This window comes from Chlamydotis macqueenii, chromosome 9 (assembly GCF_036417535.1).
Source record: "Chlamydotis macqueenii isolate bChlMac1 chromosome 9, bChlMac1.mat, whole genome shotgun sequence".
Lineage (NCBI taxonomy): Eukaryota > Metazoa > Chordata > Aves > Otidiformes > Otididae > Chlamydotis > Chlamydotis macqueenii.
Window position 1 is genome coordinate 10145416 of NC_141564.1, and position 22878 is coordinate 10168293.

Below are 22878 nucleotides of genomic sequence, written 5' to 3' on the forward strand. Positions count from 1 at the left end.
GGCGGGGCCGATTGGTCGGCGGCGCCGAGCCGGTGGTGAAGTGTGCGCAGCCGATAGGTCAGCGGCTGGCAGCGCGCGGTGCCGCGCCGCGCTCCCATTGGTCGACGGCCGTCACCGGGTTTCGTTTCCCGTCTAATGGTGGCCGGGCCGGGCCGGGCGGCTGCGGTGCTGCGGACCCGCCCGGAGAGCGCCGCTCCCTCTGCTCGCCGCCCCCCGGGCAGGCCCGGCCGCCCCGTCATGGCCCCCGGCTGGCTCGGCCGCCTCTGCCTCCTGCTGCTCTGCCTCTGCGGGGAGGCCGCCGCCGGGTGAGTGCGCCGGGCCTGTGTGTGTCCCCCCCCCCCCGCCCCGCCTCAGCGCCGGGCCTGTGCCCCCTCCCGGGGCCGCCGCGCTGACGGGGCCCTGCTCCCCTTCTTTCTGTCCCTTCCTCCCCGGCAGGAGGGACTTCTACAAGATCCTGGGGGTGTCCCGCGGCGCCTCCATCAAGGACATCAAGAAGGCCTACCGGAAACTGGCACTGCAGCTCCATCCCGACAGGAACCCCGACGACCCCCGGGCGCAGGAGAAGTTCCAGGACCTGGGGGCTGCCTACGAGGTGAGGCCGAGGGCCGCGGGTTCCGCACCCGCTGCTGAGCGGGCACCGGCAGTGAAGGGCAGAGTGTAGTGGGGCCGGGGTGGCTGCTGGGGAGGGAGAGGGGTGAAGGTGTGTAGCTTCTTGTAAGGAATGTGCAGAATCTTAGTTCTTCCCAGGCTGCGGAGGGTGGCCAAGGTTCGTGGTAAAGTATGTTGAGACTGTGAAGCTGAGCTTGGCCAACAAGGTGTCTTGTGAGGCTTCCCCCTACGACGTTCAGGGGAAGGAGAAGGAGGGCTTCTAGGAAATGTAAAGGCCCTTCCATGAGGCAATCCATCTTCCCCATGTTCCTGTATCGATTTTCAGACATTCTACCAAACAAAAGGCAAAGGTAGGAAGGCTGCCAGGCTGATTAGAGAGCTCCTTCTGTCAGGGGACAGTAAAAGACCTTAGCTCACTTAGCCAGGAGAAAGTGAAGGCAGCAGGCTAAAATTACTTGGTCCTTCATTAATAGTTCTTTGAGGAAGAAATAGAGTTGCGTAAGCTGTAAGTATTGGCACAGGAACAAGTGTGTGTGGGTATAGGGCCTGTGAGTAAGTGTGAGCTGATAGGAGATAAGAGGTGGTTGGCTTCCTCTTAGGAGGTGTTAAGGTGGGAAAAATAATTGTGGGTCATACATGCATGAGATTCCAGTTGTTTCCATAATACAGTGGCAGGTAGATGAATGATACCTGGCACTAATACCACAGTTCATTATATTAACTACATAGATTATTGTATCAGAGAAATGTTTTAAGTCAAAGCCTACTTCCTCTGCCACGTGTGTACATGTTAATGCAGCTTAGGCAAGGTGATGGGATCTGTTTCTTCCACATTCTCTGTCCTTTCTGTCTCTCTTCTGTCACTGCTGGTTTCCTTCTGCCCCTGTGGAACAGAGGGCCCCTGAGGAATGTGGTGTTGACCAGCAAGAACTCGCAGCAGTGGTCCTACCAGGAGCTCACCTGTGCTGGTGGGCTGGGAGGGAGGTTTGTCCTCTTTGGGGAGTCGAGCATCAGAAGGAAAGGGTTTGCGTTCCCACTGCAGTCCGGTGGTGCCGCTCAGCCCACAGCTGTAGCGTGGCTCCTGCTTCCATCCCTGATGCTCCTTTGCTCTCCAGATATGCAAATATAAAATAAAAGAGGAAGTGAGAGCAACAGCTTTAATGCATTCTTCTTTGGTCAGAAAGAAAACACATTAATTTTATTTTTGTATCAGAGCTGAGACCTCTTTTTATTTCAGACTTTATATTCTTAAATAAATTGGCAGAACTATCACAGGGAAACTAGTGAAGGTAATTTTTTTGTCAAAAGGAGTATTTGCTACCTGTCACAGCATCTGAAGATTGATGCATGAGGTTTACTTTGAAGCTGTGAGCTCAGTGTTGTTTCTGTGAGGTGGGATCTTGTCACATTTGATAGTACAGGAATGCACGGGAGGCATTTCTCCACCTCTTCCCTGAGTCCCAATTTATTTAAGTCTTTGCATGTTAACAGTTGAGAGCACTCTTTCTAATAGAAACACTGGAGAGGAAATAGTTGTAAAAACAAAGCAACAGGGGATGTGGTGGCAGGAGTAGCTGAATATTAACTTTTATGAGCAGTGGCTGAGTCTGCCTGCCCCTAATCACCAGGGCATTATTGAAGCACAGCAGCATCCAAGTTGTTCAATGTAAAATGTGGCGTTCTTGTGCTAACACAGACAATACGAATGCAACGAGCTCTTGCTGGGTGCTAGTGAAAATTAAACTAGTAAACCTCCTTTCAAGGTCTTCATTTGTGTGCTTCTTGCTGAAGGGAGACGCATCAGAATACTGAAATTCAGCATTGACGTACATGTTCTATTAAGTAGGTTTAGAAGAAGTAATGTTTTGATGTCCTGCAAGGTCTTTGTCTCTTTGTTTAGTTAGTACAGCTTGCAAATCCTTCTGCTAAGCTAGCTATGAGATGCAGTGTGTTGATTTGATTGTTTGGGGCAAAAGGGAGCTAGAATTGTGTTTCTCTTCTAACCTAACCTAGGATGCTTTTTGCCATAAAGCAACAGCCTCTGTTAGTAGCACTGCTCCTCAGGGTTTGGCTAGCTGACTAGCTATGGCAAAGCCTTAAGAAAAAAAATATGGGGAAAGTAGGTTAATTACACTGCTTGGTCTCTTTCATTTTAACAGCCTAAGAGATTTCCACCCTGCAGCTGTGTGGTCTGAACACGGATGTTTCAGTTAGAAAGGAGACTGGTCCCAGGTGAGGGAACTGAGACTCCCCTCATTTTAGTCATTACTCTCAGGGTGGTTTAGGGGGGGAGTTTCCAGGGGAGTTTTACAAGCTTACCCAGAATAGTTGCTTTGCTTTGAAGGCAATCTAACGTAACAAACAAGAACTCCTTTGCTGGAGTTGTGTTCTCCAAAAGCCTGCAGAAAGAACGAAAGGCAAATATTTGTGTTCTTTATTCCCTTCTTACTGCTCGTGGTATCATCAGTACTGTGCAGTACTCTACTGTGAGGAATTTTGCTCTGTTACCAACAGATCACAAAACAGAAAGTTTATCCCTCTTTTAGGAAGTGTGTGCCATAATGCAAAATCTGAAGTGACAAAGAGAGAATTCAACTCTTACCTACTAGATGAAGCTAGTAAAGTCACTGTTGTGGGTTGTTTTTTTTTTTTTTTTCCCTTGTTGCTAGCATTTATCATTGGTTACAATTTCAGGTTGGTTTTCATCATTTAGCCAGATTCTCCACCTGTTTAGCTGCTTCTCCATCTGCTTCTGCTCCTCTCAGGCCTTCTGAAAGCTATCCTGATGATTTTAACCTTCCAACATATGATCAACAGGGGAGGAAGGGGAGGGAAGACTAAATCTTACTGGGAACTTCTGGGTCTCTGGGGCAGGAAAGAGCAAAGACCAATGCTTAGGAACAAAAACTGAGGCTTTATAGTCTTGAAAGTCACGTGTGTTGGGATGTGTTCTTCTGCCTCAGTATTGAAGTTACCTCTGACTTCTGCTGCCCTTAGGAACAAGGGCCAGCATTCAAACTGGTGTGGGCTTACCCTGTACGTCAGGTTCAGCTTTGTAGGCAAGCTTGCCATCATTGCGAAGTGTTACAGAATAGTAGCTGGAGAAATACACATTCTTTGTGCTTGAAGAACAAACTGAGGAACAGGGGTGGTATTATGTGGGTTGGTTGGTTTTTGTTTTTGTTTTTTTTTTTCCTCAGTGTGTCCTGCTTTGTAGGAACTGATTTGAATTTTTCCTTGTGATTGTTTTTTAATCCTTAAGATAAACTCAGTTTGTTTGTATTTTCTGTTTTGCTTCTGCTGTTTTAATAAACTAACCATGCCTTTTATGGGTCTAACTGATACAAATGTTTAACTTTTCTACTCCAGTGCTGCAAGCAAATTCTAGACGGTGTTTTCTTAATGTAAAGCATTGCTACTTGTTCCCCAGTGAAGAGTACTGGTGAGCCTTTCTCAGAGCCTTTTTTAAACAATCCAGTTCAGCTGTGGGTGAGTGTCTTGTCTGCTTACATCCCTTTGCCAGGTGCTGTCAGATGAGGAGAAGAGGAAGCAGTATGATGCGTATGGTGAGGAGGGATTGAAGGATGGGCACCAGAGCTCCCATGGAGACATCTTCTCACAGTAAGGAGACTTTGCCACTTCAAGCTGTTCTTGGTGCTCTGATTTTGCAATGCTCATGCATGTGTTTGATACGGGCAAATTCTGTGTTAAGGTCTTTTACCCAGTCAGGAAGCACTGATCTGAAGTGACAGTTGAGAATTTGAAGTAACACGTTTACAGTGGATATCCCACGTGCAGTTTTCAGTTGTCTGTCTTGCATCAATACTCTCACCAAGAACAGCAAATAGGCACCAGTGTTATCTTCCCACATGGACAGCTCTTGCTCACTTCACAAGCTGTGTCACCAGTGTGGGTGATCTGTAAGGTGCTGCAGCTGCATTAAACACATAGGAACTTTCCTGTGTTCTCTGACGTGATTGATGTTTAACCTGTTGTCACAGATCATGTGTGCGCTTTGGGGATCACTTTTTCTTTTGTGAAGTAACGCTGTAGTGTCTTACACTACATTTCAGAGCAACTGTACAATTTGGGTCATTAAAATCTGAAGGCCCCTGCATGTTGCTGAGGCAGAACCTTTGGTTCTCCTAGGCACAAATTTACTAAAACAATTCCTGAAGTTGCTCATCTCATGTAATCCTTTTGGGTGAGAACTCACACTGTCTGCTGGGCTGTTTTGAGGAAAAACATGCAGACTTATTAGCAAGTTGTTTTTTTTTTTCTCATCTACCTTGTCCTCAGACTACTACTGACTACTGTCAGCATTGACTTGCAATGCTAGAAGTGAAGCGCTACTCAGAGTTACCTTGTGGTAACATTACCTGAGCAGCAGTACAGTACAGAGGGGACTTCCATTAGGCAGCAGGCAGATTTTTGAGGTGTTGGTGTTCAACTCCTGCTCCAAAACTTGTTTCCTTTAATACAGCAAACTCTTCCGAAGTGACTGCTTTGTTTGAAGACATTACCTTGTGTCCTGGAGGAGCAGAAAGCGGTGTCTGGATTTACTATGGTGCTCTTGTACTGTGAGGAGGCTGTTCTCTAGGGGGCTAAAAGCATTTGCCAAGCACAGTGTTGCTGCTGCCTTGGGTGACTCTCTTCATCAAAGCCTTGTTTGATCAGAATTCCTTCCTGAACTAACTGATGTGCTTTACTCCAGCTTCTTTGGGGACTTTGGATTCATGTTTGGAGGTAACCCTCGCCAACAAGACAGGAACATTCCCAGAGGAAGTGACATCATTGTGGACCTGGAGGTTACACTGGAGGAGGTGTATTCAGGAAACTTTGTAGAAGTAAGTTTGACTGCTTGGCTGTCAGTCTCTCCAGTGTCTTCTCAGGCTTGAGATGCCTGGACTGGCCACTGCTCAGAATGATATCCTTTCCCAAAGAGTAGAGCTAAAATAGATGCTGGTTTTCTCAGTATCTGGCAGTGACAGTGGGGGATGTTATGATGCTATTTGCTAATAGTTAACTGAAGAAACAATACATTTATTCATCTTTGCCATCTGGCAATTTCTCTATAAAGGGATGGTTCTCTTGATAATAGCTGTCACTGACTAGCTGTAGCTTTTTTTTATTGCAGTAGCCCAGTTGGAAAAGGTGTAAGTGGTCTCTCTAGAAGTTAGTGATACTTGACGGCCCATCAGAAGCATCAAATTCATTTTGCAATTCTTGCAAAACTGTGTTGAGGATTTTTCATAACCTCTTTATGTGGCCAAATGTGTCACTGCAAATTTCTGAATAACATACTTGGCAAAGGTATGGTGGCCTTTTAAGGTTGTGTGTGGGTTTTTGGTTTTTTTTTTTTTTTTCAGCAAGTTGTATTTCTGGTGCTGACAATCCCTGTTATTCTGCACGTTAGAATTTGCATTGATTAAGTCTGTGCTGTGATTGCCTTGAGTAAATGGGGGAGAACTCAAATAACTTTGCCTGTTGTGTGGGACAAGGAAGCTATCATAACCAGAGTGTGAGGTGTTTCATCCTGGTGTTATCTTTCCTGTTTAGAATAAAGTGTGCAGGAAAAAGAAAGGAAATGGTAATAGTTATGTCAGAGTTTTTCTGGTATATAATGTGTGATCAGCAAGAGACACAAAGTGAAAACTCAGTATTTTGCTGAGGCTATTTGCAGCTACTGTGGAGGCAGCACACAAAACCAAATTACGTTCAGGTTGTTTGAGAAGGCGGAGATCCAGGAGTGCTGCCCTGTGTGCTGTATCAAGTTCTTCCTATTCCGTGCAGGTTGTCAGGAACAAGCCAGTGGCAAGACAGGCACCTGGCAAACGGAAATGCAATTGCCGGCAGGAGATGAGGACCACCCAGTTGGGTCCTGGACGCTTCCAGATGACTCAAGAAGTTGTTTGTGATGAATGTCCAAACGTCAAGTGAGTTCCCAGCTCTTTTGTTATATGGCTGTTTATTCAAAAGCTGCCACTAGATGGAGTAGAGTGCCTGTACTACCAGTAAGACCTGGGGACTTTGGAAAAACTTAACGTAAGTTTCTTGTTTCCAGGGAACCAGTCTTTATTCTTACAATAGAGGTGGCCAGCTGTATTAGATGTAGAGCTCCCCAATGTGCTCTTTCAGCCTCTTATTCCTTGAACAGTCAGTCACACTACAGTGGAAGTTCTACAACGAAATCTGAATAAACAAAGTCAGGGAAGCCCACGGTTTCCAACTGGGAACAGTTGGACATGGAATACTGTTGTAGTCACACATCCAGATGCTGGCTGTGTGTTTAGGAGCTTAACTTTTCCTTCTCTACAAAATGAGTATCAGCACACACAAAAGGCAGCACTTGCCCTCCAGTTTTACACATGAGAAAGGAGAGAGTGTGTGTTAACTTACTGGGGTGAGGAGAACACTCCCGCAACATAAGTAGGTGCTGCCACCTCCTGTTGAAAACTTAGTGCTTGTGTGCTTTTCCACTTTGCAGGCTTGTGAATGAGGAGAGAACACTAGAAGTGGAAATAGAGCCAGGCGTGAGGGATGGTATGGAGTATCCCTTCATTGGTGAAGGTATGTATATGGGCACCACCCTGCTGCTCAGTTCTGACTTGCTCCTTTTCAGTCATGTAAGGCTGGTCTTCACGGCAGTGAAGGTATCTAGGCTCTCCTTTGGGTAACTGATCACCACGTGTTGCTTTAAGTGCTGTGTCCTCTTCATGCTGCTGAAATCCAGGAGCGTACTCTTTGCTAAGTCTGGATAACACTCAGTTCCACTCCCCTTGCTGGTACTGGAGGCACACAGAAAGAAAGGTCTAAACCTGATGTTTCAGATAAGTTTTGAGTAGGAGCATCTGTTCCAGGCTTGAGTATGAGGTAATCCTCTCAACAAGTAAAGGACATAATTAACATGCAGGCAAGTCTTTTCAGAACTGCAGAGAGGTATGAGCTCGTGGAGGCAGTACTCAAAGTCCTGGGCTCTTTAGTAACCAGGTATGTGTAAGTAGGGTTTTAGTTGTGTCAAGATTAACTAGTTGTTTTTTTTTCCTTCAACATGAGCTGCAAATCTCTATTGTGTTTAATATGTTACTTGTTTCTTCAGTTGTTATTAACTAGCTCCTTTAAACAGAGCTTTTTCTTTCTTTTTCACAGGTGAACCCCACGTGGATGGGGAGCCAGGTGATTTGCGCTTCCGAATAAAAGTTCTTAAGTAAGTAACTGGCCTGGTTAAACCACTCTTTCTGGTTATTGTAAAGGAAGCTTGCAAGCAACTTTCTGACCAGTATTGCTCTTGGCTAGTGTGTAGCTTACCCTTCAGAAGAGCTGGTGCAGCCAGGAGCCTGGTACTCAAGGCTGTGCATGGTATTCAACATCGGTGATGCTAGAGTAGCTGGATTCACCACTGTTAAGATCCTGTGATAACTCCACTTTTATTTCATTTGACTTGAATTCTGGCATCTATTAGTAGCTCCTGTGTGAATCACACGAAGTATCTCCTTTTTCCATAAACATGCTATCTCCCTATTGTAAGGAAATGCCCCACTAAGAAAATTGTTGTGTGAGTCACAACTTCTTGACACGCCTCACCACTCATTGCTCTAGAAATAGAAAGGTTATTAGTAGCATCTCACACAGGAAAATGAAGCTAAATTTCATTCATTCTTCACTTCCTCTGTTATTTGTGAGTTCTCCAAACTGACAAATAAAGGGGAGGAAGCTAGAGGACCTATTCTCGCCTATGGGGAAGGAGAAAAGTTCTAATGTCTCTTATTTCCACAGACACCCAGTCTTTGAAAGAAGAGGAGATGACTTGTATACAAACGTGACAATCTCGCTGGTCGAGGCACTTACAGGCTTTGAAATGGATATCGCACACTTAGATGGGCACAAGGTGAGGCAACAGTCTGCTTTCTTGCAAAATTTAGCTGCAGATCTGTGCTGAGTGTGAGGTTCTTTGGTGTCTCTGCAACTGCTGTTTGTATATAATTTCCCCTTTGCTAGAGACTTCCAGGCCAATTCCCATGGAGCCAAAACAGGCCCTATACGAGGAGTGCACAGTGTGGGGCTTGGTTCCAGGCTGTCACAGCAGTTACTGCACGTGCTGTCTCAGGTGGTGTTAGTTCTGGCATGTGTCCTCGCAGTAATACTGCCTGGACCCCTTGATTATCACTGACTTTGGCAAAGAATCAACATCAGCTGAAGCTTTTCAGTGGGTTGGAAAGGGCATTGGACTGTTGGGGTACACAGACTGAATGTTAGTAACGTTCTGAAATTTCTTTTGTCTCTAGGTTCACATTGCTCGGGATAAAATTACAAAACCCGGGGCCAAACTGTGGAAGAAAGGAGAAGGTCTTCCAAATTTTGATAACAATAATATCAAAGGCTCACTAATAATTACATTTGATGTGGAGTTCCCCAAAGAGCAACTGACAAACGAACAGCGGGAAGGTGCGTGTTTTAAAGCTCTGTTGTTGCAGTGAGTTGCTCAGACCTCTTACCAAAGCTCTCAATTGAACCAGTGGCCTGTAGCGGTCAGGAGGGGCTCTTCTTTCCCTGTGCCCCTTGTACAACATATCACAGTTGGCTGATAACCTGTGATTAACTTCCATTTCCCTTTTAAGCAATTGAACATGGCTGCTGTGGTTGTAGGGAACCACATTAGGTTGGGGTGTGCCACTGCTGGGATGTAGCACTTGGCAAGCTTGCAGGTGCTTTGTTTTGTAGCTGGCCATCTGTCTGAGCTGAAAGACTTACTGGGCTTAGCTTCTGTCTGCTTTGCCTTTGCTGGGATGGGAGCACAAGCTGTTTTCCAGCCCCTGTTTCCGCTTTCTTGAAGGCAAGACCTGTGAAAATCCCTCTGCTGTCAAAGACAGTGTCATGCAGCATCAGAAGAAGGATTGGTCCCCTCTACATCTCCCTCTACCCAAAGTGTTTTGTGGCCATATAGGGGAGAAGGGTGCAATGCAGATGTCTGGTAGGAGAGATCTGCTTCTCAGCTTCAGTGCTCAGATGGAAACTTGATGAACCATGTAGAAATCCTAGAACCGACAGGAGGGTTGATACTATACTTCCAGCTGGAAATTCCTCCTTGCTTCATCAGCCTCTGCAGTAGGTTCTGCTTCTCTGCACAAGGCATCAAGGGCCCCATCCTCTGCTACAGTACAGAGAAGGTCCTGGTACGTACCAGTGCAGCTATTCAGAAAATTCCCATCACCAGGACTTCTTCCTGCTGGTCAGGGCTATCATATTTTCTTCTTCTGAAGGTGTCCTTTTAGTGCATTCTGGCAGCTGTCCTGGTAGAATGAGGCAAATGTGCAGCTTTCCTGGACTCTTCCAGTTTGTAGAGGGAAGCCAAGCCCTGGGTGGGCTTTTCTCAGCCCTGCAGCCCTTACTGCTGCATTGGTTGCACTGTGCTAGCCCAGTTGGTAGCTGCAGCTCCAGGGCTGGCTGACTGTTCTGCGGCTCCTTCTGCATCTGTTTGGGCCGCGAGGTCTGTGCCTCTGGGCTGTGCTTTGAATGAATGTGTTTTATGTTTTGACCCTTGTGCTTTCCTGCTTGTTTTAAGTGTGGTGTGCCCAGTGAGGGCTGCAGAGCGCAGTGACTGCATCAGTGTGAGGTCTCATTCCAGGCTCTGCTGCCCTTCTTGAAGCTTCGTAAGGCAATGGCATCTCTCGAGCAGACATGAGGTTTTTCCAGCTGTTGCTCTTGGCAGTTTGTGAAGAAACTGGGCAAAGAGCAACAGAAGCCTCAGTGTTTGTCAAAATTGCTCACACGCCTTCAACAGATATCCTGGCAGCAGAGAGATGATGGTACTGGCATGAGTGTGTTCAGGCACAGGGCCTCTGGCTGTTTCACTCCCTCTTAAAACAATTCCATGCTTCCCAGGGGAAGGTGACTGGGTAGGCAGTCAAATGCATTTCTGTACAGTAGAATATCTCCAAACATCCAGTGATTTAAGGAGTTTTATGAGGGAATAGGTCTATTCATGTTGTGTGGCAACAGTTCAGTGTACACATTCAAAGGAAGACTGTAGGCTTCAGAATTCAAAACATCCTTTTTTTCTTATTGTTGGCAGTGGTCCTTACTTCTTATCTCTTAACCATATGTGCAGCTCCTGGGGCAGTCAGAAGATACTCTGACTCCAAGGGCACCGCTCAGGTCAGTCTAAGCTCTAGAGTCAGAGAAATAATATGCTTGCTTTCCTGCCAGTGTGACATTGGGGAATTTACTGCCTGTTGATCAGAGATCACTTTCTCTTTGACATATCTCTCGTTCTTCTCTACTGACACTTGTTTACCGTATGTTTTGGAGCTCTGGATCCTATACTTTAATTCTGGAGTGCTCAGCAACAACAGACAGCAAAGCGCTCAGGTTCTGTTGTAACCTGTTGTCCGTTGGCGGTTTCACAAAAATATCAAAGTTAGCTCTATTAAAAAATGCCTGAGGTGCAGTAGCACCAAATATCTTGAGTTCCTGATTCAACTTTAGAGAATGTGTTGGAATATCCTGTGTACTAATGAGAGTATCCTTCAGGCCAGCAGGCAGCTGCCTAGAGCTAACTAGCAGGAAAGAAGGTATGGGAATAGTGCTAATCCCGCTTCTTTTCAGGATGATTGGAGCACACCTTTCTCTAGCTCTGTCCTTCCTTTCAAAGAACTACATGTCCAGGAGACACATCCTCTTGCTCCCCTGAAGAATGACCTATCCTTAATGGTTAGCAGCCCCTGTATAGCGACTCTCTTTGCCCTGCTGTTAAGGATGTTTCTGAATGTAGGAAAGAGTTTGAGATTCTCTGACCAGCAAGCAAGAAGCACGAGTAGCTCTTCTCTGACAGAGAGCTGTCTTGGTACGCATCTGTATGGTATGACACAGTGACTCTGGTTTTGGTGGAGCAGCAGAGCAAGCTGATCTGAGGCAGAACTGCAATCCTGTCTTCTGTCACGTTGAGGTGCAAGTCAGCTTAGGTACTTTGTTGCAAGACTGATGCTGTTTTGAGGACATCCTACAGCAGATTTATAGCAGTTTAGCTTAATTTTTTTTATTATTATTTGAAAGTTATCCATGATGTGGAGAGCTTTCATCTCTGTTTTGGCTCCTGATAGCCCCTCCTCAGGCTCAATGGTTTCTGGTGCTGGTGAGAGCAGAGGTGCTGCAATGCCCTGAGAGGCCCCATGGCCACGGCAGCAGGAGTCCTGGCAGTGTGTGACCAGGCTGACTTTTAAAGAGGGAGTCCCCTCTGATTATCTGTGGGAAAAGTGTGACACATCCCTTCTTGCCAGTCTGCTTCCTCTGTTTTGTGTGGATTTGCCCTTTAAGTAGCAGTGAAGACCTGCTGGTCTTTCCTTGAATGTGCTGACCCCAGTACATGAGCTATTATAGTTTTAAGGGCTGACTCACTCTCATCCTGCTCTGGTATGAATTTCATACTGACGGGACCTCGGAGCAGTCAATTCTTTGAAATGTTTTATGAATGGGCTTTCAGGGGTGGAGAAGATGGTATTTGAAAAGCTAGCTAGACTCCATTGTGAAACACTGAGTTTAAAAAAAAAAAAAAAAATTGAGGTTTTCAGGCCATCAGTAGGATGCTTAAGCCCACAGATAAGTTCGCTTCGCTTACTTGCCTTCAGGGACTGCTTCTAGTGGACAGTGATGTCCCCAGGCACCACATACCAGTGTTAAAATCTCTGCTTTGTAATTACTCGTGGGTTTCCGTAGCTGGCAAATCTAGGAGGACTCAAACATAGTCCTCCTGAGCTTGCTGCTAGCAAGCCGTCTTGGGCTCTAGAGGGAGCCTGGGGAGATGAGCTAGATAAATTAGATTCTGGAAATATTCAGCAAGTTGTTTGTTGGGGGGTTCCTTTTTCTTTTTCTAATGATGCTCTTAGAGTACCAGTGTTTGCATTATTCAGATAAGTGGGCTCAGTCTTGAAAGCCGGGTGCCATGGGTCCTGTAAATGCAGCAGGAACAGCAAATGCAGAGTCCTGTTTGTGCTGTGCAGTAACACTTTCCTTTCTCTTGCAGGTCTCAAACAGTTGTTGAAACAAGGATCGGTGCAGAAGGTGTACAATGGATTGCAGGGATATTGATGTGTGGAAAAATTGGACTTAAGTGAAAATGAAAAGTCAGATTTGTTTGCAGTTTTTTCTCCTGCCCACTGTAGTGGAAAAGAGGGAGGGTTGGGCAATTGTTGAGGTATATATAACTTTTTTTTTTTAAATGGTGGAAGTGGGGTTGGGGGAAGTACTACCCTTTTCAGGACATAACTGGTGCTGCCTATCATGTTCCCCGTTCTGGAACAACAACAGAGACGCCTTGAACAAGGAAAAAAAGGTGGGGAAAGGAGTTTTAAATTCCACATAGATTGGAATTTCTGGTTTTTAAATATATTTTGATGTGACTTCTTGACCATCTCAACATTTTCATAGCTTCTCCTGCTTTTTGTCCTTTGTGTCAGTCTCTTCCAAGTTGCTGTTTTGGTTTGGTTTTTGTTTTGTTTTTAATCCCAGCCCTTCCTCCCCTTCCCCTCTGAGTCCTGAGTGTGGTATTGCTTCGAAGTCTTTGTTTCTGGGGCAGGAGTACAAGTGCTGTTGGGAGCGGAGTGGCAGGAGAGCCTTTACAGACTATGTTAGGCTCTACATGTGGCTGGGAAAGCAGGGCTTTTAAGGCTCCTGTGGACTCTTTTAACTACCAAGTAGTCCTCTTGTCCCAAAGTCAGTGCTTGGTTTTTAAATTTGAAGTCACAACCGCTTAGCAAAGACTCATCAAACTTTTATGATGGGATTTTGGAAAGTAATGGGAATGGCTCCTTGTGGCCTTGATTCTTCTTTGCTCCCAAATGTAACTGACAGCTTGTCTGGAAAAGTTCACTTACCTCCTGACTCTGTCCTCTGTGAGGATGGGTGAAGCTAACAGCACAGAAATAAAGATGTTTGAGTTGGAATGGCAACAACTACCTGGTTATGTATTTCAGCAACCACTACCCTGGGACAGCTGCAAGTTGTTGCACTGATGAGGAATGGTCCCTTCAGTGATCTAAGCTGTGAGCTGCTGTAAAGGGTGAAACTACAGCTGCTAATACCAGGAAAAGCTCTGTAGCTGCTTTATTTGAACCAAGGACCTCGTAACCTGGTAGGGAGGTACCTGCGCTGCTCTGCTCTCTGTCAGGAAGACCCTGCTGCTCTAAGCCTCCCCATCAGAGACTCACGTCCACGTGTTCTTCAGGAGTGGTAGCTAAACAATTTCTGAGGTGCCTGTGTCAGTCACACTTGTGCTTCCCTGTGACAGGGATGTAGGCAGCAAGAGAAAGGAGTCAGTTGTTCATGTAGGACGGTGTTCTGCTCCTTCCCTCTGGGCTGTCAGGGGCTATGAAGTGGGATCCTTACAGCTGCTACCTCATCCCCGGCCTGGGAAGTGGAAGGGACCTGTTTCTTCTACATGGAAATGTTTACTGGGGAGCAGCAGCAGGAGACTCAAGGTAGAGTTCTTTTAGTTTTGTTTTTTGTTGTTTTGTTTTTCTTCATTGTGAACTTTAAGTATCTCAGACCTCAGCTTAGAGAGATGGAGAGCAGCTCTGGCCCAGCCTTTGAGTTCTGCCCTTGGACTAGCAGTGTCCCACCCAACCCTTAAACTCTGTCAGGAGGTGATGCAGCGGAAGCAGCAGCACTGGGAAGGCTTCCTGTTGGATCCTTTGTACATTTACCTTGGCAGAGCAAAGCAGGGTCTTTGGGAACAGCTGAGAGAGGGGGATGAGACAAACCCAGGATGCCAAACCCTTGGTTTCAATGCTTGTCATCCTCAAAATCCCTAAGTGTAAGCTGTTAAACCCAGCTGAGGCTGCTACCTCGAGTGTCTGCCCATTTGATGACCAGCTCTTTCCAGGTGTCTGTAGGCAGCTCTGCCCCCGCTTCCCCCCCCCCCTTAGCTTTGATTTCTAAGAAACTTTCCATTTCAAAGAAAGTCTCTTTCCAATATCCCTGTGCATGGGGCTGGTTCCTGTTATCTCAGCCCCTCGAGAGTCTATTTGATTGCTTTCCTGTTCCAGTGGCACATGAGCATGCTGCCAGTGCTCACCTGTAGCAATAAAGCCAAAAAAGCCAAGACTTTGCACCAAGGTCTCAACTTCTGCACAGGGGAGAGTTTAGCTGTGGTGTAACTTTTCCTACCTGCACCCCTGGCAGCAAGCAGTGCATTTATTTCAGGCATGGGTACTTGTTTCTGCTGCTGCTTTTCCTTTTTCCCTGCTAATTTTTTTTTCCTTCCTGTGTGTGTTTGTTTTCTTTTCATTGTAAGGCTGTACTCCTCTGAGAGGAGAACAGCAACAATAGCTGCAAAGCCTCTGCTTTTACCAGGGTGAGAAGAAAAACAGAAATGAAAGCCCCAAATCATACCAAGCAACCCTACTTCCTTCCGTTTTCCTTTCCCCCTCCTGTGGGGTGTGTGCAGAGCTGGGTTCCTCCGCCTTTCCCACCTTCAGACAAAGCTTCCAGGATTTCCATGTTTTCTCTGCAGGCAGCAGCATACACTAGTGCTTGCCAGGGTCTGGTTCAAACATTTTCACTTGTTTTGGCCCGCTTGCCTGAGGAAAGCTGGGCCGCCTCTAGGATGGCGGGGAGGTAGCTGTCCTCCAAGGGCTCCAGGGTGTCTAGTGTCTCTAGTGAGGGGGATGTGGAAGCTGTTCATTGTCTGTGACATCCTGTGTCCCCTGTTTCAGTAACATTTAGTTGGCGTGAGTGAGTCATAGCATGCATGGACTGCTTTATCTCCTGTAAGTGTTTCTTAGGAAGCTTAGATGTTCACATCGCCTCTTCATGGTTTGGGACTGTACAAGCATCCTGAAGGTGCGATCCTCTGAGCTGGGAATCCTGTAATGCAGTCTTAATTTCCAGCCCCTTTTAAGCACTGCTGTCATTCCTAAATGAGATCAAATTTTAAAAATTAATTTCCTGGTCCCCTTTTACCCTAAATGTTTGCACAAGTCAAGGATTGAGGGTTTAGATACAGGCATGTTGTTAAATTCCTCTAGCAAAACACTTGTCCTTGAAACACATTTCTAGAAGTCCTTGCTGCTTGTTCAAGCACATGGTCCTTGCTCGGCTGAAATGGGATCCTGATTTCTTTCCAAAGTGAATGGTCTTGATCACCTCCCAAGTTGTGTGTGTTCCTCCAGGGCCTCACCACAGGCTCACTTTGAGATACCATTGCCTCCATCAGCGCTGTGTTACCGCCCTTCGGCTGGATCCCTCCCATGCCAGGGGAGGCGAAGGAGCAGGTGGAGTGAGGACTCCGTAGCAGGTTGATGATGGGGGTGAAAACAGGGTTCAGATGCGCTCTTTGAGAAAGCATTGTGTCCTAGCAGCTTTGTCCACTTCTGTCCCTCCATGGTCTGGACTTGCTGGATCTAAAGCCATGTTGCCCATCCCAGACCAGATATTGAAGTTTTGGGACTGTGCACAGGAGCTTGAGCATTTAGATACGTGTGTCTTAAAGAGCCATCTGGCCTGAGAGTGGTTTGTTCCTGATGGCTTCAGCCACACAGAGGGCCACTGCTGTCTTATTTCTCACCACAGCAAGTGGCGCTGCTTGCACAGAGCATCCCACAGTCCGGGGAGCAGGTGAAAGCATTCCCAAACAGCAGTTTCTTCTCCATGGAAATGTCTCTGCTTGGTGGTTTTTTGTTTTTTGGTTGTTTTTTGTTTTTTGTTTTTTTTTTTCCAAAGAGCTTGTTATTTTAAAGTACTTATCTATATCTAAATGTTTCTGCTTCTGAGAGGCTGTGGAGATAGGAAGGGGAGAAGTGGCTGGTGCCAGGAGATTTTTCTCCTGAAGCTACACTTGCAGTGTTCCTGAATACAGCTGCTCAAATGGCTGTCTGAAGGCTTTGGTGGTGGGGACCTGGCAAGGAAGGTGTAGCAACAGTTCCTTGTAGGAGTATTTAGTGGGATATCTGGACAGCAGCCCCTGTCTCTGCTCCTGTGCCATCAGACCGGTGGGCAGTGCTGTAGGAGCAGCAGTGGAGCATCTTGCAAGGCATGGCTTGCTCAGACCCAAGTGGTCCCCAGGGTGGGGACAGCCCAGTTGGGGCAGGGCGTGTGGTGGAACTGGTGGTATCCTGCTGCCCAGAAGCTTCCCTTCATCCTGACTGCCACGTAGCCCTGCTCACTGTTGACTGTGGCTAGCGGCCAGCTTTCTCCTCCTGTTTCCTCTGGCGCGTGCTGACCTGAGAGGTGAGAGGAAAGGGAAGAGGGTAGTGATGGGTCTTGGGCACCCCTGTGCCCTATGGGGAGGGACTCACTAGCACAGCCCTTTCCTCTGCTGTTAACTATTTCCAGGGCCCTGCCCACTCTCATGGGGGAGCAGGGAGCCTCTAGAAAGCAGATACCCAACAGCCTCCACCCCCAGAATTACTTTGCCCGAAATAAAGAATCCCTTGCTCAAGAATGGCTGCCTGGAGGCTCCACATGTTGCAAATCCCTTCACCCTAGTGCAGCCCCTGGGTTAAAAAGGATACCCCAAAGCTGGCGATACCAGAAATGCCATCTGAGGCTGTGCCAATGTGACCTCTGGGGATAGAAGAACGGAGCTTGTTTAGTCCAGAAAAGCACTGATGACACCGGCATAGGCAGTGAGTGCGTGAGGGGTGTTTGTAAGAGCAATCCTTTCTCTGTGTCTCCAGATAATTAAATCGGGTGCTACCCATTGTCATGACAAGTACTGATGCTATCAGCCCAACTTTTTTTTTTCCCCAGCTGCTGCCTTCCCCACCCAAGCAGGTACAGGAGCCCATTGCTTTGTTTTTGGGCAGCTCCTGGAGTGGTCCAGCCCTTTGCCCCTGGGGCCAGGCAGGGCAGCGTGGCTGCTGGCCAGGGTGCGGAGCCAAGGATGCTGTGCGAGCAGCCGGAGGTTCCTGAAGGACACAACTGGGGATGCTGACCTTGCAGTGGGAGCTGGTGTCTGAAGGGCAGTGAGGGGACTCTGTGTCCCTGCTAGGTGGGAGGGGAACCTGCCCACCTCATCTGAAGCACCCACGGGATGTGGGCAAAGGGGAAATCCGGTGCCTAGCACATTGTTCCAGTGAGTAAGACGATGCCAATGTTCAAGGCTGGGCGTCTTATCTCAACCCTTGTCCGAGTTAGCGATAGCAGAGCTGAGTGATGGAAACCATGCAGCGTGGGGAAAGCAGAGCCTCACACCGCAATCGGTGTGGATAACCGGGATCGTTTGCTCTGGGGGATGTGCTGCGGAGGGGGGTTTGTTAAAGCCTCCAAAGGTCTGTGGGCAGGTTTATTTGCTGTTTTTCAAAAAGAAAAAAAAAAAAACACAAACAAATGAGGAGCAAATTAAAAACAACCCTCAGATGACAGGATGTGTGTTTTAAGTGTTGGCATCCACCCCAAGCTGTGATCGAGGGTGGAAGATTAGCCAAATTTGGGAGAGGATCAGCCATGGATGTGGCTACTGGCAGCTGAGAGATGGTACGTTTTGGAGCAGTGGTGGGGAGGGAGCCCAGCTCGCAGCCTGGGGCAGCCAGGCTGCCTGTCCCCAGCGTGCTGCTCCAGGACAAGTGTTGGTGGCCCCATGATGAGGCAGTTTGGGGATTTTGGCATGAGGAAGAGAAATCTGGGGGTTGTGCCGGGGCAGGGGATGAATGCTATTGCCATAACCCCTTGGCTCTTGGCCATTATGCCCATGTCAGGTGCTGGTGACCACCAGGGAGGTGGCCCTGGGATGAGGGGTGTCAGCTTTGGGAGCATTGCCCATGGGCACAGTTTGGGATGAGGCTGTTTCTTGGGATCCTGCGGTTTCGGGGGGATCCCCGCCGCCAGGCACTGTCCCCTCTGCTTGCGATCTCTGGCAAAGACTCGAGAGCAGTATCAAAGCCGGCCCCTTTCTGAAATGCTCTCCTGCTGGGACTGACATGCACAGGGGGCAGGAAAAAGTCTTTTCCAGAGCTGTTTAAAACAGAGACTTCCTCATCTGTCCAAAAGATGATGCATTTCAGAAGCAAAAAGCAAAACAAGCCCTGTTGTTCCAGACCTCCCCAGTTTCTCCAGCCCGGGTGCCATCCCTGCTGCCAGCCCGTGTCTGGTGGCTCTGGGGCATTGCTCTCCCGCAGGATCCATGCCCTGCCCTCCCAGCCAGAGCACAGAGCTGCAGCCCAGGGTGGGACTTGGCATGAGAATCGCTCTGGGTCTTGGGACAGCGGTGCAACCTCTGCCTCTACGTGCAGGCAGCAGAGATGCCCTAAGACAAAAAACCAAAGCCGAGCTGTGAATGCAGCGGTTTCTCCCTGCTGGAAGGTGGCTACAAGTGGTTTTACCCCTTAATGGGGAGCAAAGCTATTGTGTTTGACCTTCAACATGAGCCTCTTGTCCCCTGATGCTGTGGCAGGGACATGCAGTGCTCAGCCCGCAGCAGAGCTCCCCCCAAGGACACTTCTGTAGAGGCCAAGCAATGACGTCCATGTGCCTCGGCCTTGTTTTGCATCCTCTGGCCTCTTGGCTGCCATTTCTCCTTTGCAAAGGAGCCCACTGAGGGGTGGGGAGTGCTCCGGCCCCAAGAGCCTCGTGGAGGCGGGGGCTGCTCAGGGGGTGGCCGGCAGCCAGAGTGATGAGAAGTGGTCTTTGGAGACCTCCTTCTCAAGGACAACCACTAAGTCATCTCCCTACCCGCTTTCTGTCCTGCATCTCTTTCCCTGTCTTCCGCCCTGCCCACCCTTTCTTTCTTACTTTGACCCGCAGGGAAGGGTATTTAGAAAGGAATGAGCTGGAAGTCAATCCAGGAAAGCTCACATTCCTGTGCTGTCCCCTCTTTTGGTGGCTCAAGCCAGCTCCTGGCTAATCCCCAGCCCTTCCTGCCCTTGGGGCAGTGAAGATGAGCACAAGAAGGGTGTCGTGCTCAAAATCTTGCTATGGGCGGAAGGGAAACGCAGCCAAGGTTGTATTATTAATATAACCAAATTCTAAACAAAGAGCAAGTTTAGCTCAGCTCTGGATCGCTCAGAAGGACAATAAAGCAATGCATGCTGTTGGGCAGTGCTGGTAATACAGCTCTGCATTTCTTTAGCTGGTAGCTGGGGAGTGATTTCTCACCCTGGGGTCCCCAGTGCACCGCCCCACGCCTGCCCTGTCCCTCGCCCGTGTCCCCACAGTCCCGTATCCCTCTGGGCAGCATCCTTACAGGAGAGTCGTGAACGCATGAATCTGCTCCCATCCCGTTACGTCTGCCTGTACTCAACCTTGATGTCTCATGCAAAGATGAGGAAATGAAAAATAAATGAAGCATTGCCACTTGGCCATTGGAAAAATTACTTAACTGAGTCAAAGCAAACCTGCGGGCAGATTGAAATGAGTTCAGGAGGTGCAAACCTCACCAGCCTCTCTCCAGAGGCCTTGCAAACTCGGTGCATGGCCTGGGGTGCAACGCAGGGACTGGCAATGCCAATGAGCCCACCCGGCACCGGCAGCTGTGGTCCCTGTGTGCCTGCCCCCCAACAGTGGATCTGCAGCCCCAGGTCGGTGCTGCTGAGGGAAAATGAGAGCCATGAGAGCTGATGGGCAATTTTATTACATGACATCTCCAAGCAGTGCCACAGATTTGTGGCATCCTCCCTTCCAGGCATTTATCCATACTGGAACTGGGATAAAAGAAGGTTTCAGTGCCGTCCTTTTAACTCTTTCTTGGCTGTTTCTCCTGCCACTTTCTCCCCCGCAGCCCTCTTCCCCATTTTTTCCACCCATGTCAAGCACATTTCTGTGTTAAATCTCAGTGCATCGTGCCAACCCAGCGTGTGGACCGTCCCCAGGGCAGGGTGCTGCTGCTGGGGGTGTCAACCAGTGAGGAAGCCACTGGTGTCCTCTGGGAACCAAGTCTGCAGTGCTGGGGAGATGCACTCCTTGCAGGGCACGGGCTCGGTCCTTGCCTCCACGGGGTGATGATGGGTCCGTTCCTTGCCTCCACGGAGTGACATGGGACTGCTGCCAGCTCTGCTAGCTGCTTCCTCTTGTGCACAAGAAGATCCCCACAGCCATGCCCAGCAAAGCGAAGGTCCCCAGGATCAGGCCCAGCACCAATGGGGCATGCGACCGGCTGCTCTGTTTTTCTGCAAGAGGTGAGAGGGATGGAGGTGACAAATGGGGTCACCCTCACCCTGCCACCGTGTCCCCCACCCCAGCCCCGGCACAGACCTGTCCAGGCACTCTGAGCCCGCAGGATGCCAACGCAGGTGGTGTTGAGGAAATGCTGGAGGTCCTGGGTGGTCTTGGAGTATTTCATCAGCTCCCTCTCAGCAAAGGCAGCCACCTCGTGTGCCCCGGGCCAGCGCCGCTCCCAGGTGGCACTGGGGACATGGAAGCTGAGGAACGCCGTCCCGTTGAGTGTCACCTCATAGAAGCTGTGAGCCGAGCCGTTGGGGAAGAGGCGGCAGCCCAGATGGCAGGACAGGTTCTGGGTGTCTGTGGGGACAGAGGGAGGGGGGCAAGGTCAGTGTGCTCCCACCCTCGGCAGCCCATCACCATCACCAGCATCAAGCCATGCACTGAGTTTGCAAGGCTTCAGCCTTGCACCACCCGAGGCACCCACAGCTTTGTTTCCATTGGGTTTAGCTGCAGCAGCAACTTTTCCAATGGCCAGGCAGCCATGCTTATTTTTCCTTTCTTTATCTGCGCACAGCTTCAGTTTCTAGAGACAGGAGGGTTTTCGGCACAGAGCAAAGTATTCACCACTCTCATGAAAGGATGCAGCACAGGGAGCATGGGGCAAGGGTAGGTGTGGGGCTTGCACCAGAGACCTCGAGGTGAGAACGTGCTCCCCAAGGGCCAGGTAAAAAAATGCAGAGCTGGGACAAAACTGGTTTGGGGGTAATGAAGAAAACAAAGGTAAAACGCACCCTGCGCAGGAACATTGGAGGTGACGTTGGTTTGCAGAGCAATGCAAGCAGGAACATGAAACCATCATTGTCGGAGTCCCATACCTCCCACAAGGGCTTGAGGGTGCAGGTGGGGTGCAGGTGAGATGCAGGCAGGGTGCCTACACCTCACCATCCCCCCAGGCTGCAGCCCCCAGCCCTTTTCCTGAGGAGCAGCAAGAGGCTGAGCTGCTGACCTGCTGAGCTGTTCCCAGGGTGAGCTCCTGGTAAGAAATTCCCAGCTCCGCAGAAGGGCTCCTTTCACCCAGAGTGAGGTTTTGCAGGGGGCCGTGTATCCATCCCTCTGCCCAGCTGTCCGCAGTGAGCCGTCCCCGTGCCCAGGCAGTGCAGGAGTCCCCCTTTCCCCAGCGGGACCCGTCCCCATGTCCCCCTGGGGTACCACTCACAGTTGATGGGCCTCTCCTTGATGAAGAGCTTCACCAGTTGGCTGAACGAGAGCAGGTAGGAGGCCACGTCCTGCTGCCGCCTGGCCCAGGCACTGGGGGGCTCCAGCGGCAGCACCTGGGTGACATTAAGCCCCTCCAGGAGATGGCTGAGCCGCCCGTCCAGGCTGGCATTCCCCGAGAAGACGGAGATGCCCTTGGAGACACGAGTCCTTTGCAACATGGTGAAGGTGAGCGGGGCTGCGAGAGACGTCGGACATCACCCACCGCCCTGTCCCTTCCTCGGAAGCTGTGCGCGACCCCCACGCCAACCCCAAGTCTCTCCAGCCCCACCGCCGCCGTGTCCTCGCCTTACCCTCCTGGTCCGCCCCGCAGCCCAGGGCCCCGCAGAGCAGCAGCAATCGGAGCATCACTGGGGACAGGGATGGGAATGGTGGCCCCACGGCTGGCTTGGCGGGGAGTTAAGCGGGACCGGGGAGGTGGAGCTGCGGGAGGAGGAGAGCAGGAGTCCGGCCAAGTCTCTCCCATTTCCTTAGCCCGAGCCACCTGCACCCCTTCGCTGCCGGACACACCGGGGGTTCCCGGCCTTGCAGGGCCCAGGGATGGTGAGGTGGGACGAGGCTCTGAGCTCACCCCGCTCCTGCGGGACCGCGTGGGGCAGAGCGCAGCCAGCGCCTGCCTCAGTTTCCCCATCCCTTGGCTGGGCAGGTGCCCCATCCCCGCTCCCCTCGGGGAGGCCGGCAAGGACCCAGCGGTGGGGGACCCCTCCGGGTGGGACAGGGAGGGATGGAGGGGAGCAGCCTTGCAGTACCACGCCGCACCCGCGGGGGCCCGGGCTGGGCACCCAGCGCCGGTGGTCCCGGCAAGTGCTGTGTGACGGGACCCTCCATCCGTGCGACCCTCGTGATGCGGCATGCCCGCAGCCCCCACAACGGGGTGGGACCGAGAAACCGCGGCTGGGCTCG

The 22878-nt window shown here is 49.7% G+C and overlaps 2 protein-coding genes across 2 annotated transcripts; one reads left to right on the forward strand and one right to left on the reverse strand.

The window, feature by feature from the left end:
- The first annotated feature begins 124 nt into the window (after window positions 1–124).
- DNAJB11 (DnaJ heat shock protein family (Hsp40) member B11) lies at window positions 125–13021 on the forward strand. The gene is made up of 10 exons (XM_086754683.1): window positions 125–305; window positions 436–592; window positions 4133–4230; window positions 5324–5456; window positions 6403–6545; window positions 7097–7179; window positions 7759–7816; window positions 8386–8497; window positions 8895–9054; window positions 12629–13021. Exons 1-10 carry the CDS (start codon window positions 136–138, stop codon window positions 12691–12693), a joined length of 1179 nt encoding a protein of 392 aa, XP_086610809.1. The 5' UTR covers window positions 125–135; the 3' UTR covers window positions 12694–13021.
- Window positions 13022–20147: 7126 nt separating this feature from the next.
- Window positions 20148–22348, reverse strand: PROCR (protein C receptor). Its single transcript, XM_086754739.1, has 4 exons — window positions 22269–22348; window positions 21917–22153; window positions 20791–21057; window positions 20148–20705 (listed from the first exon to the last, which is right to left on the reverse strand). Exons 1-4 carry the CDS (start codon window positions 22321–22323, stop codon window positions 20593–20595), a joined length of 672 nt encoding a protein of 223 aa, XP_086610865.1. The 5' UTR covers window positions 22324–22348; the 3' UTR covers window positions 20148–20592.
- Between the last annotated feature and the right edge of the window lie 530 nt (window positions 22349–22878).